We start from the raw sequence: 19,354 nt of genomic DNA on the forward strand, positions 1-19,354 counted from the left end.
ACACATATTAGACAGAAATGTTTAACTTTAAACCTCAGCAATTAAAAAAAAAGACAATTTATTTACTCTCATAAAATCCTTCATATATCCCTTTTTGAGTAAATAAAAGAGCAAATTCTTGGTGCATTGCCGCCATTAACGGTCTTTTTTCTATGTTGAGCATTTGAAAATACAAAGGAAGAAAAAAGGACAAAAAACAATTGAAGAAGATAGATTTTCAGTTGTATTTTATTTTGCATTAATCCATTTAACAAAGATGCAATAAGAGAATTCAATAACATCAACATTTACATGCAAGCTAACTTGGACACTAGTTAGATCTTATCATCATATATCATGTACTATACAAAATCATAATGATTGTAACCAATTTAAAATGGTAACGATTTACATAACTGAAAAAAAAAGGGGTCAGTTTAAAGTGAAATGAATTCCCACCAAGCATTCTACCCTTAACTTACAATGTTTTTTCTCTCCTCTTATATCAACCTAAGGTAGAATGTAATTTTTGGTATGATTTTCAAGAATTTAATTTTAATATATCATCGATGTAAAAAAAATTATTTAAACAGTCAATTAAAAAAATAATTATTTTACACATTTATCATCTGAATAGTCATATAAAAAATTATATGTAAAAAAATTATTTCGTAAAAAAATTTACCTCATAAATATCTCAAAATTAAAATCTAATTTTCACTTTCCAATTTTGGACATACTCAATCATGCACATACACCATAGAAAAACACACGGTTTAAAGCATGAAAACGCACCCTACCCAAGTTGCCTTATTAGTCACGGTTCTATGCACCTAAAAACCCAGTATTTAAGGATTCTGTTTCTCATAACATAGATCTTTGTTTTGAGTGTCTCTCAATTGCATTTTTTTCCCATCAAATTCCTCAAAAAAGAAAAATTAAACCCTCCACACTAAAAAAGAAGAACTGCTCAATTTATTCACTCTCTTAACTTGTCTTCACACCCATGATATATGCATCAAAAAGTGTAGCCACCCTAACCCCAAAACGTTCCTTTTTTAACTCCTTGCAACACACAAGTGTAAAATTGTCCACTACCCTTTAAAGGTTGGTTTCTCTGCATTTAGCCCACTTGAATTCCGGCGCCGAATGTTCGATAGCTGCCAAGTTTAACCGACATATTTGTCGTGTTTCGATGGTTTTTATGAACCAAAGGAGCCTAGCATAGAGATGGAATCAATGGAGAATGTTAGAATGCAAAGAGAGAAAGATCAGAAGTTCGAATTGCCGTCCGGCTTTCGATTTCATCCCACCGATGTAGAGCTCATAAATTACTACCTTGTTAAGAAGGTTCTTGATGATAAGCACTTCTGTTCTATAGCAATTGCTGATGCTGATATGAACAAGTCTGAGCCATGGGATTTACCCGGTAAAACTTTGATACTTTCTCATCATTACATATCTTTTTAGATGGCAATTTTATTACCTAAATTGCTCCCTTTTATTATGTTTAAAGGTTTAGCGAAAATGGGCGAAACAGAATGGTATTTTTTTAGTATGAAGGATAGAAAATACCCAACTGGCCAAAGGACTAATAGGGCGACCGAGGCCGGATATTGGAAGGCCACAGGCAAAGACAAGGAGATATCAAAGGAGAATTCAAAGATTGGGATGAAGAAGACCCTTGTTTTCTACAAAGGAAGAGCTCCAAGAGGTGAAAAGACTAATTGGGTCATGCATGAATATAGATTGGAAGGGAACAAATCTGTTTATAATCTGTCACAACCTGAAAGAGTTAGTATATTTTACTCTGTTTTCCTCTGTTTTAATACTCTGTTTTAAAATGAAAATTTTGCTAACAAGTGTTTACCATTCATAGGGTGAATGGGTTATATGCAGAGTATTTGAGAAGGGCAATAATGGAAAAAGACTGAATATTGCAAAGTTGGAGAGGCTCAACTCTTCGGGAAAGGAACCATTACCATTGCCAAAACCTACTCCTTTGATGCCTCCATTGATGGATTCTTCATCATCGAGAACCACCCCCGGCGAGTTATCTCAGGCGACGTGCTACTCCTCGGATCCAAATCAAGCCGATGTCCAGAACAATTTGCATGATGACATAGTTGAAAGCAGGGAAACTCCTATCTTGAACTTTTCCCCTGCTTCCATCAATGAAGAATTAATTCAGATTCCAAACCAAATTGAGAATCCGGATTATTATACTCTGCCTCAAGAAAACAACGGATCAATTGCAAGGCAGAATCAGAAATCAGAGTTTGATGCTGATATATCATCTTTGATTTACAACAATGACATGTTTTACAGGTTCTTTGGGAACCAAGAACATTCATCTTCAGCTTCCGCAGACATTTGCAACCTATGGAATTACTAGATAAGGTTGAAGGATATTAAATAATATTATTACTCTCTCTTTTTTTAAGACAAATTAAAGTAAACATGTCATTTATATCATACCTTTAAATTCTGAATTGATTACCTGCAAATGCATGAACTTATTATTAGGTTGGTAACTTTAATTGAAAAAAAGGTGGTGAAGTACTATTTTGTTTCCAAATTTTTGAGACAAATCTTAATTTAGTTTTTAATATTTTAAACGTCTTATTCTAATTTAAAAAAAAATTAAATAAAATCAATATTGTCTTACAGTTAAATTTGATACGAATAGTTATCATATTTAAGAAGCAATATGATATTCAATTTCAGTATAATTATTAGTGTAAAATTTTTTTATTAATTATTCGAGTTAAATAAATTTAATAGTAGAACAATATTAAATTTATTTAAACTTTTTTAAGATTAAAATAGGACATTTAAAACATTAAAAATTAAAATAAAATTTAATCCAAAAATTAAAAACAAAAATAATACTTTACACTAGAAAAAAAAATACTAATGTTCAATAGTCAAACATTTTTATCTGATCTTTGTTAATCTTTGTACTATCCATTGAACTTAACATTATTGCAATATTATTAGTAGTAGTGCTATTTTTTTTTTATGATGTGTTAATAAAATTGTGTACAGTTTTTTAGTTTTTTACTGTCTGTCTCATAGTATAGTTAACCGGAAAGTGATTTTATAAAATTTAAACTTTTTTTAATTGCAGATAAAATTAAATTAAAATGTGATCAAATGTAGCTGAGGTTACGTATTAAGCTACGCTTGATGATTAAGAAATTTTGATATAAAATTTTGATTTTTGGAAGATTAGTTATTGTTATTCTGTGTCTCAGCGTTAGGCCAACTACCGATGCTTGCATGGATGATTAATAACAAATCATAAAACACATAGGTGCATGGCGTATCACACAGAACTACTCAACTTTTTTTGGCCAAAAGTCAATGCCACCATTTAGAAACAATATATATATATATATATATATATATATATATATATATATATATATATATATATATATATATATATATATAGTTACAGTATTACTATATATTAAGTAGAGAAAAATAATTCTATCTATTTATTGTTTGGTTCAATTTATCTATATAATGGAGATATTTTTTTTATATGGAAAATATAATGCAATTGATAGACTTATCTCATCATGTAATATCCGTAGCAAATTTGAGAAACCGTCACAATTGGGTTTTGTGTGATTGCATCATGCATTTCATTCTTAAGGCCCTCAATTAAATAATATTTAATTTGTTGTTTATTGCGTATGACAAACTTTGAAAAAAAATAAATGTAATTACTCATTTTTATTATCTGTCATTATAACTTATATAATGCATATCGTCCATGCATTTCATCTTTTTTTTTTTATAATTTTCTTCCCGGCTTAAGAAAATGCTAATTCTCGGATGCTTACTGGCCGATTTGACCTCGAAACAACTAACGAAAAATTCTTAGATTAGGTAATAAGAATATTATTACCTTATTATAATACCACATTATTTCTCTTGAACAATATAATTTTTTGTAAGAGATGTTCATGGTTATATTATAATAAGAAGACAAATTAAAAAACTAGATATACTAATAGTAGTTTACGTATCTAATTTATATGAACGAATTAGGTTTTACTTATTTAGTAGCCTTATCTCCTTTTCCACAAACCTAAAAGTAATTTGTTTCATAGAAGTAGATTACATAAATATACATATATCCTCACATTGCCTCACATTCGGTATCAGTTCTTAAATAATTTGAAAAAAAAAACATTTTACCTTAATATTGCATTTTTTTAACTTATTATATAATTACAAGCATGCTACTAGGCACCAAAAATTCAGAAATTATTTTTGATATGGAAATGAAAATGGTGTTTTGATTGAATATTGACATTTGTAGTGTATTACAGTATTGTGGAAATTATTCAACACGCCCCCCACATGTTGGTCAGAATATTGTCATGTGTCTAACACGCCCCCCACGTGTTGGCTAGGATGTTGCCATGTGTCCAACACGCTCCCCACGTATTGCAACACGCCCCCACGTGTTGACTTTACATTTACAAAATCCACCCACCTATAATTACACTAAATAATCCAATTTTCAACAAAAACACCAATATTTTTTTCATATAACAAAAAATCAGCCCCACATATAAAAATAAAATTTAATTTTGATATATTGTCAATATAAAATAGTTTTATACGTGTATTCAATTAGATAATATCACATCATAAAAAATAGCTGTCTTTCACATTGACTGCGTCCGCGTGAATAGTCATCCAAAAAATGGATATGATTGCACGACTGTACAATATATTTTACACTGACAGTGCATCAAAATTAAACTCTATAAAAATATGTATTTAGTATATCTCATAAAAAGATTTATTATATTACTATAGATAAATCTAATTATTCGTCCATTACAAATTTAGTTATTTTTTATGATAAATTTAATTATTTTAATATTATTTAATTAAAAAATATATAATTCAATATATTTTTATATTTTAATATAATTGTCTTTGGACTTAGAGGTTTTTATATCCTTATATAAATATTATAAACTATATATAGTTTTCTCTATACAATAATTTTTGTCCAAACTTTTAGAAAACGTTCCTTAATTCGTATAAAAAAAATTCATATATATGATATGAATGCAAACATTTTAAAAAGAATATTTTGCTTTATTCCCTAAAAAATCATAATCAATTAATTTTAAGACATTTAAAGGATTATTATTATGTAAATTAATTCAAACCAAATTTTCTCCTCGGGAGCAAAGAATTCATATATAGTATTTACTTGCATGATATATAATTCAGTTTTTTTAGGTGCATGATAATTCAGTTTTAGACTTAACATATGTCATTAGTGTATAAAGAGACAAAATATTCAAATGTAAGTTTGGAACCACATACCTCATCACTATACTATACTAGCAATTCAATTTGGTTACTGCGTCATTTATTGTATGGGCAAACACATGCTGATGTTGCCCCCATATTATTATTTCATCAAATTTGAGACGTTTTACTGAAACTTTTTTTGCATGTTTTGGTGAAAACATTGCAAGTGGGTTTCATGTAGTTATTATTGTCTTATATGAGCAGAATAATTATCTAATCTTAATAGTTTCGTGCACATATTAATTAATTATTTCCATAAAAACCTTGTACCACCCTAACCTCTCGTTTTATGTATTGACATGAAGTTAGTAACCACCGATGATATGATATGAGAGAGTATTGCATGTATGATGTGAAAGTACCATAATTAGTGATAGTTAGGCATTTATTCTTTGTTAAAGTGTCAAGGTCTATGTAGTACTAATTATTGGTCTAGTAATTATATTTAAGTCCTCTCTTTTTCGCTCTATATCTTTCGTAATTAAAATGATTAAATATTTAAATTTGATATATGTAGGTCAGGTGGAGAATCAAATTCAAAATAGAAATTAAACCAAGGCACAAAACTAGTAACGGGTCCAAAAAATTTTATCAATAGGACAAAATATATATAATATAATAATAATTTATATAATTATACTATAGTATTTTAAAATATAATTATTCTTCAAATTATTTAACTAACAAATTACAATAATAAAATAATAATTTAAATAATAAATAATTTAAAATTCTATTTTTCTGTGTTTCATATTTTAAAAAGATTGAATAATCTTTTCATTGTCAATACAATCAAATGTCTCTCTTTCTATGTATGTTACTAAACAATCATTTAAAAATTCATCTCCCATACGGCTGCGAAGCCGACTCTTTATGATGTTCATCGCATAAAAAGTTCTTTCAACTAATGCAGTTACTACAGGCAAAACTAAAGCTAACTTCAAAAGAACTAATGGATAAACAATATTTTTTCGAGTCTCAATCAATTTCTGAGAAAGAGCACCAATCCCATTTAAGTTTGAGAATTGATCATCAGAACGCACATCTAGTATAAAGTTCTCAAGTTGACTATCAAGTGCCAAAAGTTGAGTAGAAGAAAATTCCAATGGATAGAATCGAGCTAACTGGATTAACTTCTCGTTATCAAACGCAAGAAATGATTGTCTTGGATTCAGACAAGCTATACAAAGAAGTAATTCAGTATTCACCTCTGTAAAACGATTGTTGAGTTCTTGAAGTTGTCTATCAACTACATGATAGAATATCTCAACTTGAAAATGATGCAAATTTGAAATCTTTTGAGCTTTGCGTCTTGATCTTCCTGGTAATACAAATATATCATCCATTTTTGGAACAGTAATATTATATTTGTCACAAAATAATGAGACTTCGTCGAGTAAAAGAGACCAACTATCATCTCTTATAGTTTGCAACCGTTACTTAGACACTTAACCAATGCCATAGCATTTACAATGTCTTGATCATTCCATTGTAATGCTTGAGATAATTCATTAGTAACTCCCAAGATATTTTTCATTAAGTGTAAGTTAAAAATGAATTCAAATGATTGAATGACATTCAATAAATGACATGCTTCGGCTCTTTGTTCTGAATTATTTCCATCTTCCTCAACATATTCAAAAATATTGACCACGGAAGGAAACAAAGAAATTAATTTAAGTATAGTTCCATAGTGTGAACCCCATCTAGTATCTCCAACTCTTTTCAAAGCTATTTCTTGATTCAAACCACGTCCACTAGCAATTTCTCCACTTTGTAATGCTTCAATTGTCTTAGTCATCTGACTATCACGAAGCATATCTCTTCGTTTACACGAAGCTCCAACAACATTGCACAAATTGGTTAACAAATTAAAAAGCAAAGCAATTTTAACTTTTTTTTTTTGCAACTGTTACAAGAGCTAATTGAAGTTGGTGAGCAAAGCAATATACATAGAAAGCATAAGAATTTTCTTTCAATATCAAAGTTTTCAAATCATTAAATTCTCCTTGCATATTACTTGTACCATCATATCCTTGACCACGTACTCTTGATAAACTTAAATTATATGTTTCTAATAATGACTCCAATGCTAATTTTAGAGATAAAGCATTAGTATTAGAAACATGAACAAGACCAAGAAAATGCTCTCTAACTTGCCCTTCTTTATTCACATATCTTAAACAAACTGACATTTGCTCCTTAATAGAAATGTCGCGGGCTTCATCAACCAAAGTAGCAAACAATTCATCTCCAAAATCATTAACAATAACTTTTGTCGTTTCACTTGCAGCAGCTCTTACAATATCTTTTTGAATTGAGGGAGCTCTTAGCTTAAGATTTCCACGAGCATTTTTTAAAGCACGATCAATCTCTTCATTATGTTGCACAAGAAAGTTTAGAAGTTCCGAAAAATTTCCTTGATTAACAGAATCATCTACCTCATCATTACCACGAAAGGCCAATCCTTGTCGCAAAAGAAATCTAATACAATCAATTGTGGCTGTCAAATGAATTTGATAATTCTTTTTAGCTTGCTCAGATTGTTTTTCAATAGCAGCACTAATGTGTCGTTTTAGTTTCATAAGTGCTTCACATTTTCTCCAAGCTTGATTATTAGCACTATCATGAATCCCAATATGAGTTTGTAATCTCTCCTTTTTTTTTCCAATTTGAAAAGCCATTAGTTACAAAAGCATCGCCACCTTCAGTCTCAGGTTTCATAAGATAACAACAAAGACAAAAAACAGCATTTTTTATATACTATCCTCTAACCAATTGCCATAATCATCAAAACAATTAGGATTAAATCTTCGAAAAGAATAACCACAAGCAGTTTGCGGAAAATCATGAGTCCTTGGTTGACAAGGACCTTTTTGCAAATATGCACATCTAACTTTGTCTCTGTCATTCGGATGATAACTTGAAATCTTTGGTCGTTGTCCTGGATCTGCTATGAGACTCTCTACTTCAAATTCTAAAAACCTTCTCTTATTAGAAGAAGTCGATGAATTGTTTTGGAATCCAATCTTCAATAATAAAGTTCTTTTAAAATATTTTTCCATTACTAATAGAATAAAATTATAAACCTAAATTAATTCACAATTCTATACAGATTGAGAAGTTCAATATAAAATTATAAATATAAAATTGATCAATTAATAAAATTAATGGAACCTATATCAGTAACTCGTTTATCTAAACTCATTAAAACAATAATAGAGATCATATTTATAACGAGAGTCGCATTTCATCAAGTAATATATTCTTACATGCACCATTGCTTAATATATTAATATAAAAGATCCATTGAAATAAGAATATAAGAGTATATAGCTTTAATTTATTAGAAACATTTGAAGCTAGCCTTTTTCCTCAGCATATTATAAATACATCATCATTCCTTCTAACATTCATATCATAATCCCTTCTCATTCAGTCATTCTTCTCATTTATATCATAAGTTTCTAGATCTGTGTTTTTTTATTTTCAAAACAATTCTTCTACTAGGGGAAAATCCTAAAATGTCAAGCCACGCATAAATATTTTGCTATTTTTCTTGCACTTCTTGTTGCTTTCAACCATACCCATCTAACTCAAGGAAATAAGATCATAAAAGGCTATATTAGAACTCCATCAGAAGTTAAGAACACAATTATATCAGAAGTTCAAAACTCCATTAGAATTCCATCAGAACACAATTGTTAATTAACAAAATAACCAACAATTACATTAGAACTCTATCAGAATACAATTACATTAGAATAAATTCAATCACATCAGAACAAATTAATGAACTATATCAAATTAAATAAATTAATGAACTATATCAAATTAATAACAATGCAGCAAATGAGAATAAAAACTGAATGAAGCAACTAAGTGAACTAACTATATGAATTATGACCAAGAGGCTAAGAAAACCAACACAAATACCATCTAAAAGGCTAAGACCTAACCAAATCATAAGCAGCAGAAGAGGAACGCAGGTACAAATCCAGAAAACTGAAAAGAGGAACACAGGTACGCAGCGGCAGAACCACACAAATCATAAGCAGTACCCAACGGCAGAAGCCAGAACCAGCGGCACCCAGGACCCAGGCACCCAGCGACAGAACCAGTGGCAAAACTGTAGAACCAGTGGCACGGCGGCACCCAGCGGCAGAACCAGCGACACCCCGCACACCTTGAATTGCTGAAGACAAAACCAAATATAGACGCTGAACGGCCGAAGGAACGACAAGATAGAACCAGACGAGGATTGAAGGCTTGAAGCTGTGAAGATCGACGAAGAAGAAGAAGAAGAAGAAGAAGACCTCACCAGACACCAGACGCTGAAGGAACGCAGAACCAGACGCGGGCATGCGGTGATGCAATGAGAAACCGACGGAGCCGACGCGGGAGAAAGGCTGAACGGGATAGCGACAGAGAAACTGGCGGAGTGGGTGAGTGGCGGAAGACGACAGTAACTGAAGGCTGGAGTCTGAAAGCGAAGGTTGGAGGCTGGAGCAAAAGAACAAAATTGAAAAAGGGGAGAAGGAGAAGGGTTAGCCAGTTAGGGATTTGGAGGTGGGGAGTAGGGTCAAAATGAATTAGATGGTGGGGACAAATTAGACAATTTACTAAGAACTACTAATTATTTTTTTCAAATTCACTGGGGGCAGTTGCCCCCTCTAGGTGCTGAGTATATCCGTCCGTGCACAAAACCATGAGCCATTGGACGAAATATTAAGAAATTTAATTTCACTAGATAAACAACAGAAAGTACGAACAACATAAATAACGAGCTGCATTTCAAGAATTCCAGCCAACTAAAACAAAAAAATTAACTCACCCTATTTATCTACCACAACTCTAGCATCTCACCTTCTACCTCCCTCTCCTTTTACCACAACAGATTCACTCCTCATTTCTTATCGCGCTGCTATTAATACATCTCATCGCTGTCGTTGTTGTCTAAAGAAGCAACAAAAGAAACATCCACCAAAACAAAAAGTTAACATTCGAAAAAATAAAACTTATTCATAGAGAAACATCCAACCCCAAATCATTATAAAAGTTTGATTCTCAAACCAAGGATGATAAAAAAAAGTCCAAATAATACAAAAAGAGACATCTAATTAACTTAAAAAGAAACATCCAACCACATAAGAGTTTAATTCTCAAACCAATAATGATTGAAAACACCCAATTAACCCAAAAAGAAATGCCCATAATACAAAACACAAGTTAAACTAAACCCCTAGGTTGGGAAGAAAAAAAATCAGGTAGCCAGAGGAAGAGATGCAGTTGATTGGCCGGGGTACACGTCTAGGCGGAGGTTGTTACGTCGTCAGCAGTTGCTGCGAGGGGGAGGAAGCTGTGATGGCAGCGGTTTGCGGCGCTAGAGGACGATGCCACGCTGTTGGACGGTAGTTGGCGATGGCATTGCTTCCGGAGAGCACAAACGCAGCCAAACGCATGGGAGAGGAGGACCAACGTCTTTGTCCGAAACATTCGTCGCAACGCAGGGGAGAAGAGGACAAATGGCAGCTTTGCTTGCATGGTCGGTGGTTGTTGCGGCGCATGGGGGAGGAAGCTATGATGGCGTGATGAGGTGGGGATGGTGTGAGGAGGAATCCGTGCGGGGCGACGGATGACGTTGGGCAACGGTGACCAGCGACACAGAGCAGCAATGCGGTGTGGTGTTACACGGTGGCTGCATACTAGGGTAAATGGTGCGGCTAGTGAGAGATGGGAAAGGAAAGGGTGCAGCTAGAGAGAGAAGGAGAAGGTTTTCTGAAGTGAAATTAGAGTTAGTTGGGGTAGTGTTTTTTTAATGGGTTTTTTAATTTTAAAATTGATTTAAAATTAATTTCTTAACCTGTTGTTTAGTATGAATGTTATCTCCCTATATTTTTTCTAAAAAAGTCTATAGATAGTGTCTGAATTGTGTATTTAATCTAGCAACTATGTTATTGTGCACGTTAAAAATTAACCATCAAATTAATTATTCGTATAAAATACATATTGAAATATAAAATATATATAAAAAATATGTAAAATGATACACACTTATAGACAAATTTATAATGACTAATTTAACGACTGAATTTTTGTGTATACATAAAAGACTAAACAGATCATTCTGGAATATAGTGGCGATGACGAACCGCCACAAAATATATCTATAACTAAATATTAATTTATAATTAACGATTACCAACAATTAAGAAAAACTGCCATTAACAGTTTAGCAACGTCCTAACTTGCAGCGATTAACAAATTATCGCTATCCGTTTTACGCGTTGAAAAACCGCCGGTGTCTGACTTAAAAATCATCGTCGTTTGCTAGGATTCCAGTATTGTAAATAATTAAGAACAATTCACCAATTGAATTTGTGCCAAACTTTTGGTGTTAATGCGTGTCATGTGTGCATGATAAATTCATGGGATGAACATCAAAGATTTTTATGATGTCATTTGATTTGATATTTATATTTTTGGAAACATTTTAAGTTTATAACAAAAATGTTTTGAAGCCGTAGTTTCGGAACTATAGGGAGCCATCATTTGTATTTTTTAATATATTTATTATTTTATTTTATACTTTTTAATTATTATTATTAAATAAATAATTTTAGATGTAATAAATATATAATTAATTATAAATATTATATATAAAAAATTATAAAAATTAAGTTAAATAAGATAATTTTATATTCTTATTTTTTTAACATTACTTATTATGAAATTAGGTGCTTCGATAATTAAAATAATTTTGCATTATTATCTCTCTAACACTAACACTATTTATTACGGAATTAGATGTTTCAATAATTTCAAATAATAATTCCAATCATGAAATTATTCTGAGCAAATAGCAATTGTTATATATATATATATATATTAAAATTAATAATTAAAATGATGAAATACCTATATATTTTAAAGGAGTGTTAGATGGTCAGTAATTTTTGTGTTTTGTAACCATCAATTAATTATCAATAATATTTTTAATGAGTGAGATTAAATCCAATGATGTGGGATCATTTAATTTTCTTTTAATAATTAAATACTGACCAACTTTATAAAAACTTGCTGTCTTTGAGACTTTTTCTATATTTTTTATTGTATGATATATCAAATCATCGATCATCCATTCATGATATTTTTTTTGGTGTGTGGACAAATTAAACAAAGAGCGAACCCAACATAGGGGAGAAAAAAAACGCAGCCTACAGCACCGAGGTGCAGTCACGGAGGAGAACCTCCGCCAGCTCCTGACTCAGTTCCAACCACGAAATTAAACATCGCCAGCACTCATGATTTGCTATACGGGTCGAGTTTTATTACTCTCAAAAATTGTTTTCTAGCTGACAACACATTTTAGCGGTGTATATAGCATCCATGACCATGCATGATGCATATTGGCAAAAATGATTTTAGTGTATTGTTTGTTTTATATGGCGGGACCATTACTAAGGTGGATAACAACTACGTACGTGAAGAAAAATGAGATTTTTTTTTCTTTTTATTTCAAAAAAATACAGATGAATAACGTATATAGTAAACAATGCGAATAACAAATTAAAAAAAAGTTTAATTAATTTTAAATTTTAGTATATTCTTAATTAATTAATTATTATCAGATTTTAAAATTTTAAAATTTAAGATTAACACCTTTAAACACATTCATACTACGTACGATTATTTCTAATTTCTCTATAATAGAATTTTGGATGTTCGCCGTGTAGCCTATAGAGGGCACCTCTGGTCCACATCCACAACTCGCCGTCATCGCCAAAGGCAGCTTTGTGGCGAGATGCCTTTCCTTCCAAGAGCGCCGCAGCCGTAGTTGTTTCAAGATTTTGTGCTCCTGCCTTTGCTGTGGTTCACGACCCCAGGACCACTCCGGATGTTTATTTTTCATGCAGATGCGGATGGTTATTTTTCATGCAGATGGGATGTTTATATGTGAGATGGGTTGCTTATCGTTACCAGGGGTGTCGGGGACGACTTAGGGCTGACGGCACGACGAATCCGATTCTGCGGAGACAGCGACGGCGCGAGGTAGGTTCCTTCTAAGGGTCGACGATGGCGGCGTTGTCGTCGGTAGGGATGCAGGAGTGGTGGCGCTGTGATGGTAAGGGCTTCAAAAAGAAGGGCGGCAGCGCAACGAAATGGTGGTGTGGACTGGATGAAGGGCAGCGGCGCTGAGATTCGGCACAGCAACAGCGGTGACATGACGGGGACGACACGAGGCGGCACTGACGTGCGTCTCTGATGGTGATGACAACGGCGCAAACGAGAAGAAGAGTCAACGATGCGGTGGAGATGCGACGGCATGACGGACAAGATGAGTGTGCGTTTAGGAGGCTGCTGTAAAAAAAGGGGGGTTACAATTTGATGTGGATTAGGGTTTTTTATAGTTATTGGGCCTGAAAGCGGCCCGTTGTTCATGTTGTTCACATCTCCTATTGTTCTCCTAGCGGGATTCTTTTATTTCTCCTCTTTCTGTACTTTAATTTTCATCAAGAATATAGTATTAACACTTAGACTAAGAGACTAAGAGGCAGAAATTAAATTAAGTCTATGTATTATGTTTAGTATAAAATATACTGGATTAAGTTATGTCTCAGTATTTGTGTTTAGTTTATAATAAATATGGAGATTGAGAGGTAGATTTAAAATTTAAAAGGTTAAATATTTTTTTTTAAAAAAAATGTTATTAAAGTTTTACTTTTCATCTCCAAAAAAATTTAATTCCTTATTCTCATTTTTTAGAAGTAACGAAAAGACTGAAATTTTATATTCTAAAACTACAAATTTTAATTTCAATTTTTTATCACACACTACCAAACACAATACTAATTCCGATCTCTAATCTCAGTTTTCGAAAACAAAAGCTATTTTAGGAAAAGTGGGTTCACAAATCATATATTAGCTGTATATATATAATATATTAGCTATGCTTCAAATATGTAAACTGGACATACAATATTATGGAGAAGCCTTACAACACAGAGTGGCCAAAGATTTTTTTTCAAGCGTAATATTAGGTAATTAATTTTTTTAGTTAATATTAATTAATTTCTTAAAAATGATTTTATTTATTTCAAATTTTAAATCATAATTTTTTTATTTTATATTTTAAATTATAAATATTAAAATTGACTAATGTTAATTAACTAAAAATTAATTATCTGTAATTTTTTTTAAAGCTGCTGCTCATCATATGATGAAGACGCTTTAATTTAGATATTAAGATACATTGTATTAAATAGATTAGTAAGACATATCAAATTATTTATTTAAATATCTTAACCAATAATTTTTTTCTATTTGTTAGTTAATGTTTCTTTTAAACCTTATTGTACGTATTTGGCTCTTTAAGGTTAGAAACAGCTTCCCGCGGGGACCGGAATTTATTGAAAACGATAGAATACTGTTCATATAATGCGGCCATTTTATTTCCTTATACATGAACTTCTATTACATCACTTGTATATAAATTCGAAGGTTCGGTGACAACTCACATGAGTGTTCAATTTGAATTTTGGTTAGTAATTTAGTATAGATCTATAGTTAGATGTTGCTAAAATTTAACCCAAGAAAGAAACATTAAACATATAAACCCCGTAAGAATATTTGTGAAATAGATTGTTTGGATGCGTTTATTTTAATGCATCGTCATCTACTTGGTAATGATAGTTTACATGAAAATTTGACTAAACAAATTTAGGAGATTATGAATTAGAATTGCAGAGTTATTATTGAAGTAATGTAATTCAAAAAGATGTAAATAGTACAGTAAATTATATGACTAAAATAAGGGTGAATAATTAAATTCGTTATGAATTTTTTTAAAAAAATTAATTTTTAAAAACATTTTTTAATTAATTTTATTTTTTAAAAAATTTAAATTAATCGTATTAGTCTTTCTGTCATTTTTTTTATAGTGCCAAAATTTATTGATTTAAAATGTTAAGTGATATTATAATACACATATAAGAGTTTTAATTGGCTTTTAGTATGATAAGTTTATGGTAATTAGATTAAATCAAAATCTAATTAAGAAGAGAACTTTAGACATTGAAATCCCTCAATTTGGAGTTGATTTGATCTAATTTCATAAGTTTATCATGTTAGTCGCTAATTAGAACTACTAGATTTGTATTGTGATATCACTTAATAACGTGTTATACCAACAAATTTTGACATTATTAGTGACAGAAGTACTAAAATAATTAACTTAAAATATTTAAAGAATAAATTTAATTAAAAAAGTATTTCAAAAACTAATTTAAAAAATAAATAATTTTTTGGAGACTAATTTAACCGGATTTGAATTCTCTAAAGTTTGAATTTTACTTTAGAGAGTAAAGTGTAATCTCTCACTATTAATTTTATAGATAGGACCAAGAATAAATATAAAAGATAAATAAATCAATGATGAAAGATTACACTTTACTCTCTAAAGTAAAATTCAAACTTTAGAAGATCCAAATCCAATTTAACCAATTACTCTTCATTATTTGTTATAAGGAGTCCTAATTAAATTCACGTCAACCTTAGAATGAGTTGCAACATCGTATAAGCTTTGATATAAGCTCCGTCAATTAATTTGACTTTGTTTTTTGTATTTTCTTTCTTTCTTGTTTAGTAAAAAAAACGTAGAATTGATGAGTTAACAAAAAAGTTTGATTACAAGATGAACCTATATATCACTCTTAAAAATCTCAAAATTACTTTGGAAACGTTTACTCTTAAAAAAAATTGTGGGCGTGTGTGGTAGCGAGAGAGAGACATAGAGCGTCAATTGAGAATACATTTATACAATGAATTGGAGTTCCTAAATCCTAATTAAATATAGTACGAACAAACATTTTCATATGTTGCCAAATGCCAATGTTGCCATTGGGTTGATACGTACATACACCAAATCCTAGTTGGACAGTGAGTGAACTTGGTCCTAACCTTTTTGGCAAAATCTATTCAATAATTGTTTATGTTTATTGTCTTCGCTATTTTTAGTTCGTTCATTCACCTATGTAATAATATTGTTCTTCTTATGCTTATCCAAATCCAAATAGATATTAGAAAAGCCATCGCCATTTATTAGGTTGGATATTTTGGGCCCTTCATATGGGATTCAACCACACTTGTATGTATGATATTTTCATGCAGTATTGCTATCCAATACAAATAGATTTCGGTAAGATGTAGATGCCTAGATGGCAATGTTTAATTGGAGAGTTTTCTTTTTTTTTTCGAAAAAAATTGAATAAAAAAGGTAACTGCATTTTTATGGAATACAAGGTCAAAATTTCAACGTTCCCAACAAAATTGATTTTGGGTAAAATAGTTTGCATTAGTTGGATGGAAACATAATGTAAACCATTGTGTAAAAAAAAATGAATAAACACCCAATCGATCTCATGACACTACAATAAGAGCGGTAGATAGTGGCAGTTAAAAATTTGGATAGTAGCGATTTTTTAATCGCCGCTAAACATACAGCAATAGGTAAGTGACTGCTGAAATTAAAGACGCCGGCAAACTTTTAGCAGTAATTTTTGTGATCGCCGGAATGACTGCTATCAAACTTCGTTTTATCGGCGAATACGTTTTGCGGCAATTGAGAACCGATGCTACTTTCCAGGGCTGGGTTGAGAAACATTTTCCGGCGGTTAGTTAACCGCTGCTATTTAATTTTGTTTAAAATTAGATTTTGCAGCATTCAACTGTAACTGCCGCTAAAGGTAATTTTTTTTCAAACAAATACTTTATTTGAATTTTGTATTCATATGACGATCAACATTCATGAAATATTTTAATTTAAAAATGTTTCGTATTAATTTAGTTGATTATGTTTGCAATTACAATTAAAAAAAAAACATACTTGACATAAAACACAATACTAAGATATCTCAAATGATCCATATATATAGATGACAAAATAAAATAGTTGATAATAATTTGATCTCAAAGTATTCTGTTCATAAAGGAAAGAAGAAAAAATTTAATTGTTAAAAGATCCCTATTGTGCTCAATTTCCCAAAGACTTCAGCTGTGCATCAATTTCAGGTGGCAAAGTGTCTCCTTGCTGTTGGATTATGTGTTTTACCAGATTCATCATGGTCTGTCTCTTTTCCATTTCTTCTGCTGCCTCTACCTTATGTTTTGCTGCTGCAGCCTTTAATTCTGTAATCTCTACCTTTTGTTCTACTACTGCTGCCTTCAATTCTGTAATCTCCCTCTGATACTCCTATATTTGCACTCCAAAGTTCAATTGTTGGGTCGTGTTACGAATAATTTCGGTCGGACATGGTCCAAAACCTAACCTTCGAACTCGTCCTGAATGCTCCTTTCCAAGAACTTGCGCAAGAGAATCAGTAAGTGAAATCTCCTTCGATGAACCATCTTGGCTCTCAATATTTGCAAGAGCAAAAATGTTGTGATTTTGAAGTTAGCAACATGAATAGAGCAAAAATAATTCTTAGCCAACACTTACCCCAACAACATGCGCATCATCATTCATATATGAGCCATCCCTTTTTTTATGAGTCATAATAAATATCTCTCCTCTACCAATGCGCTTTTGCCATTTTTTCTCCTGTAACCACATTAAATATTTACACAATCATACATGTTACAGAATTATATCACAAACCACAAAAAAAATGTATGAAAGATAATACACACATAATTACCTCTTCATCCCTTAGCCTGGTCGTTGTCTTAAAGCTCCCAGTATCTGTATAAAATTGCTTCGACCAATTAAGAGCATTTTGTCTACACTTTTTCTATAAATAGAGACAAAAATACAGTTAATCATGTATTATTAGGCCAGCTTGCATGAGAATTTACGTTATTAAGCCAAACAGAAAAATTAGACATGGATCAACTAAAAGTATGTCTCTATATAATTCGAATGAAACCCTTTCGAACTAAAAAGCTTAGTAATTCGAATCAACCATGTTCAAATTAGTGAGGGAGTTCATAGTGTGAATAGTTCGAATCACACTTATTTGAACCATGCAAGGAGAAGTTCGAATTACATCGATTCGAATTAGTTATGGGGAGTTCGAATCTATCTGATTCGAATTACATGGTGAGGAATTCTGATTATAATTGGAATGTATCTGATTTGAATTATGTGTATGTAATTCAAATTGGGCTGTTTCGAATTAAGAAGCCCCAGTCATTTATAAATATGGGGTGAATGTGAATTGAGTTTATTGAGTAAGACTAAATGGCTAGTGAGGAGAGCTTTGTAGTGTTGGTGCATTATAGAGGGTCGATTAAGAGAAAGACACGCTCCGGTGTGAAGTTTACTGATAAAGATCCTCTGAGTATTTTTATGAGACCAACGACGAGATTCGATGACTTCTTAAATTCTATAATACAAAAACTTGGGCTACAAGGCGTGAAACGTGTTCAGAAGCTATTCTAACGCATTCTGATCTCAGTGCTTAGAGATGACGTGAAGTACAATTCTTTTGTTATAGGGAGTGACGAGGATTTGCAGGTCCTATTCCATTGTCGTCGCTAGTTTCTCGAGGTCAGGACACCTGAGTTGTTGGCAAAGTTGGTTGATGTGGTATCTAGTTCGAAAGGTTCGAATCAGAATACCCAAACTCTAGGCACCGTAGCCGGTTCTAGCTCGAGACTCGTTGGTGCATGTTCGTCCGTGCCCGTGAATGCACCTAGGGAGGAGCCTATCGCGTCCCCGTCGTTTGCCATTGATCTCAACTGCAGTGGTGGCAGAGAGGTTGGTATCGTAGAGAGGGTACCGATTTCTTTGTAGTGTGGGACCACGTCTGGGATCAGTGATGCATTACAGGATGATGATGGTGATGATGATGTGGAGCCTGACCGCATTGCTGATGACAGTGGCGATGACATTGTAGTAGTAACCTAGTTGGGGCTGTTGGTGGTTCTAGCTCTGGGAATCAGTCGTACCCTCCGCACTTTTCTTCTTTGAACTTGGATGCCATGAGACAGGAGGGGGTTCCTGCGGAACCCACTGGATTTGGTG

At 32.0% G+C, this 19,354-nt stretch overlaps 3 protein-coding genes across 3 annotated transcripts; 1 reads left to right on the top strand and 2 right to left on the bottom strand.

Annotated features, from left to right (window-relative positions):
- The first annotated feature begins 762 nt into the window (after positions 1–762).
- Positions 763–2,557, top strand: LOC112797809 (NAC domain-containing protein 92). Its single transcript, XM_025840906.3, has 3 exons — positions 763–1,408; positions 1,496–1,773; positions 1,859–2,557. Exons 1-3 carry the CDS (start codon positions 1,210–1,212, stop codon positions 2,372–2,374), a joined length of 993 nt encoding a protein of 330 aa, XP_025696691.1. The 5' UTR covers positions 763–1,209; the 3' UTR covers positions 2,375–2,557.
- Positions 2,558–6,086: 3,529 nt separating this feature from the next.
- Positions 6,087–6,677, bottom strand: LOC112795381 (uncharacterized). The gene has a single exon (XM_029297663.1). It carries the CDS (start codon positions 6,675–6,677, stop codon positions 6,087–6,089), a length of 591 nt encoding a protein of 196 aa, XP_029153496.1.
- A 74-nt stretch (positions 6,678–6,751) lies between these two features.
- On the bottom strand, positions 6,752–8,015 carry LOC114927601 (uncharacterized). The gene is made up of 2 exons (XM_029297664.1): positions 7,352–8,015; positions 6,752–7,170 (listed from the first exon to the last, which is right to left on the bottom strand). The coding sequence occupies exons 1-2, from the start codon at positions 8,013–8,015 to the stop codon at positions 6,752–6,754; spliced, it is 1,083 nt and encodes a 360-aa protein (XP_029153497.1).
- Positions 8,016–19,354: the final 11,339 nt, after the last annotated feature.

The sequence above is a fragment of the Arachis hypogaea genome, chromosome 4 (assembly GCF_003086295.3).
Source record: "Arachis hypogaea cultivar Tifrunner chromosome 4, arahy.Tifrunner.gnm2.J5K5, whole genome shotgun sequence".
In the NCBI taxonomy this organism is placed as follows: domain Eukaryota; kingdom Viridiplantae; phylum Streptophyta; class Magnoliopsida; order Fabales; family Fabaceae; genus Arachis; species Arachis hypogaea.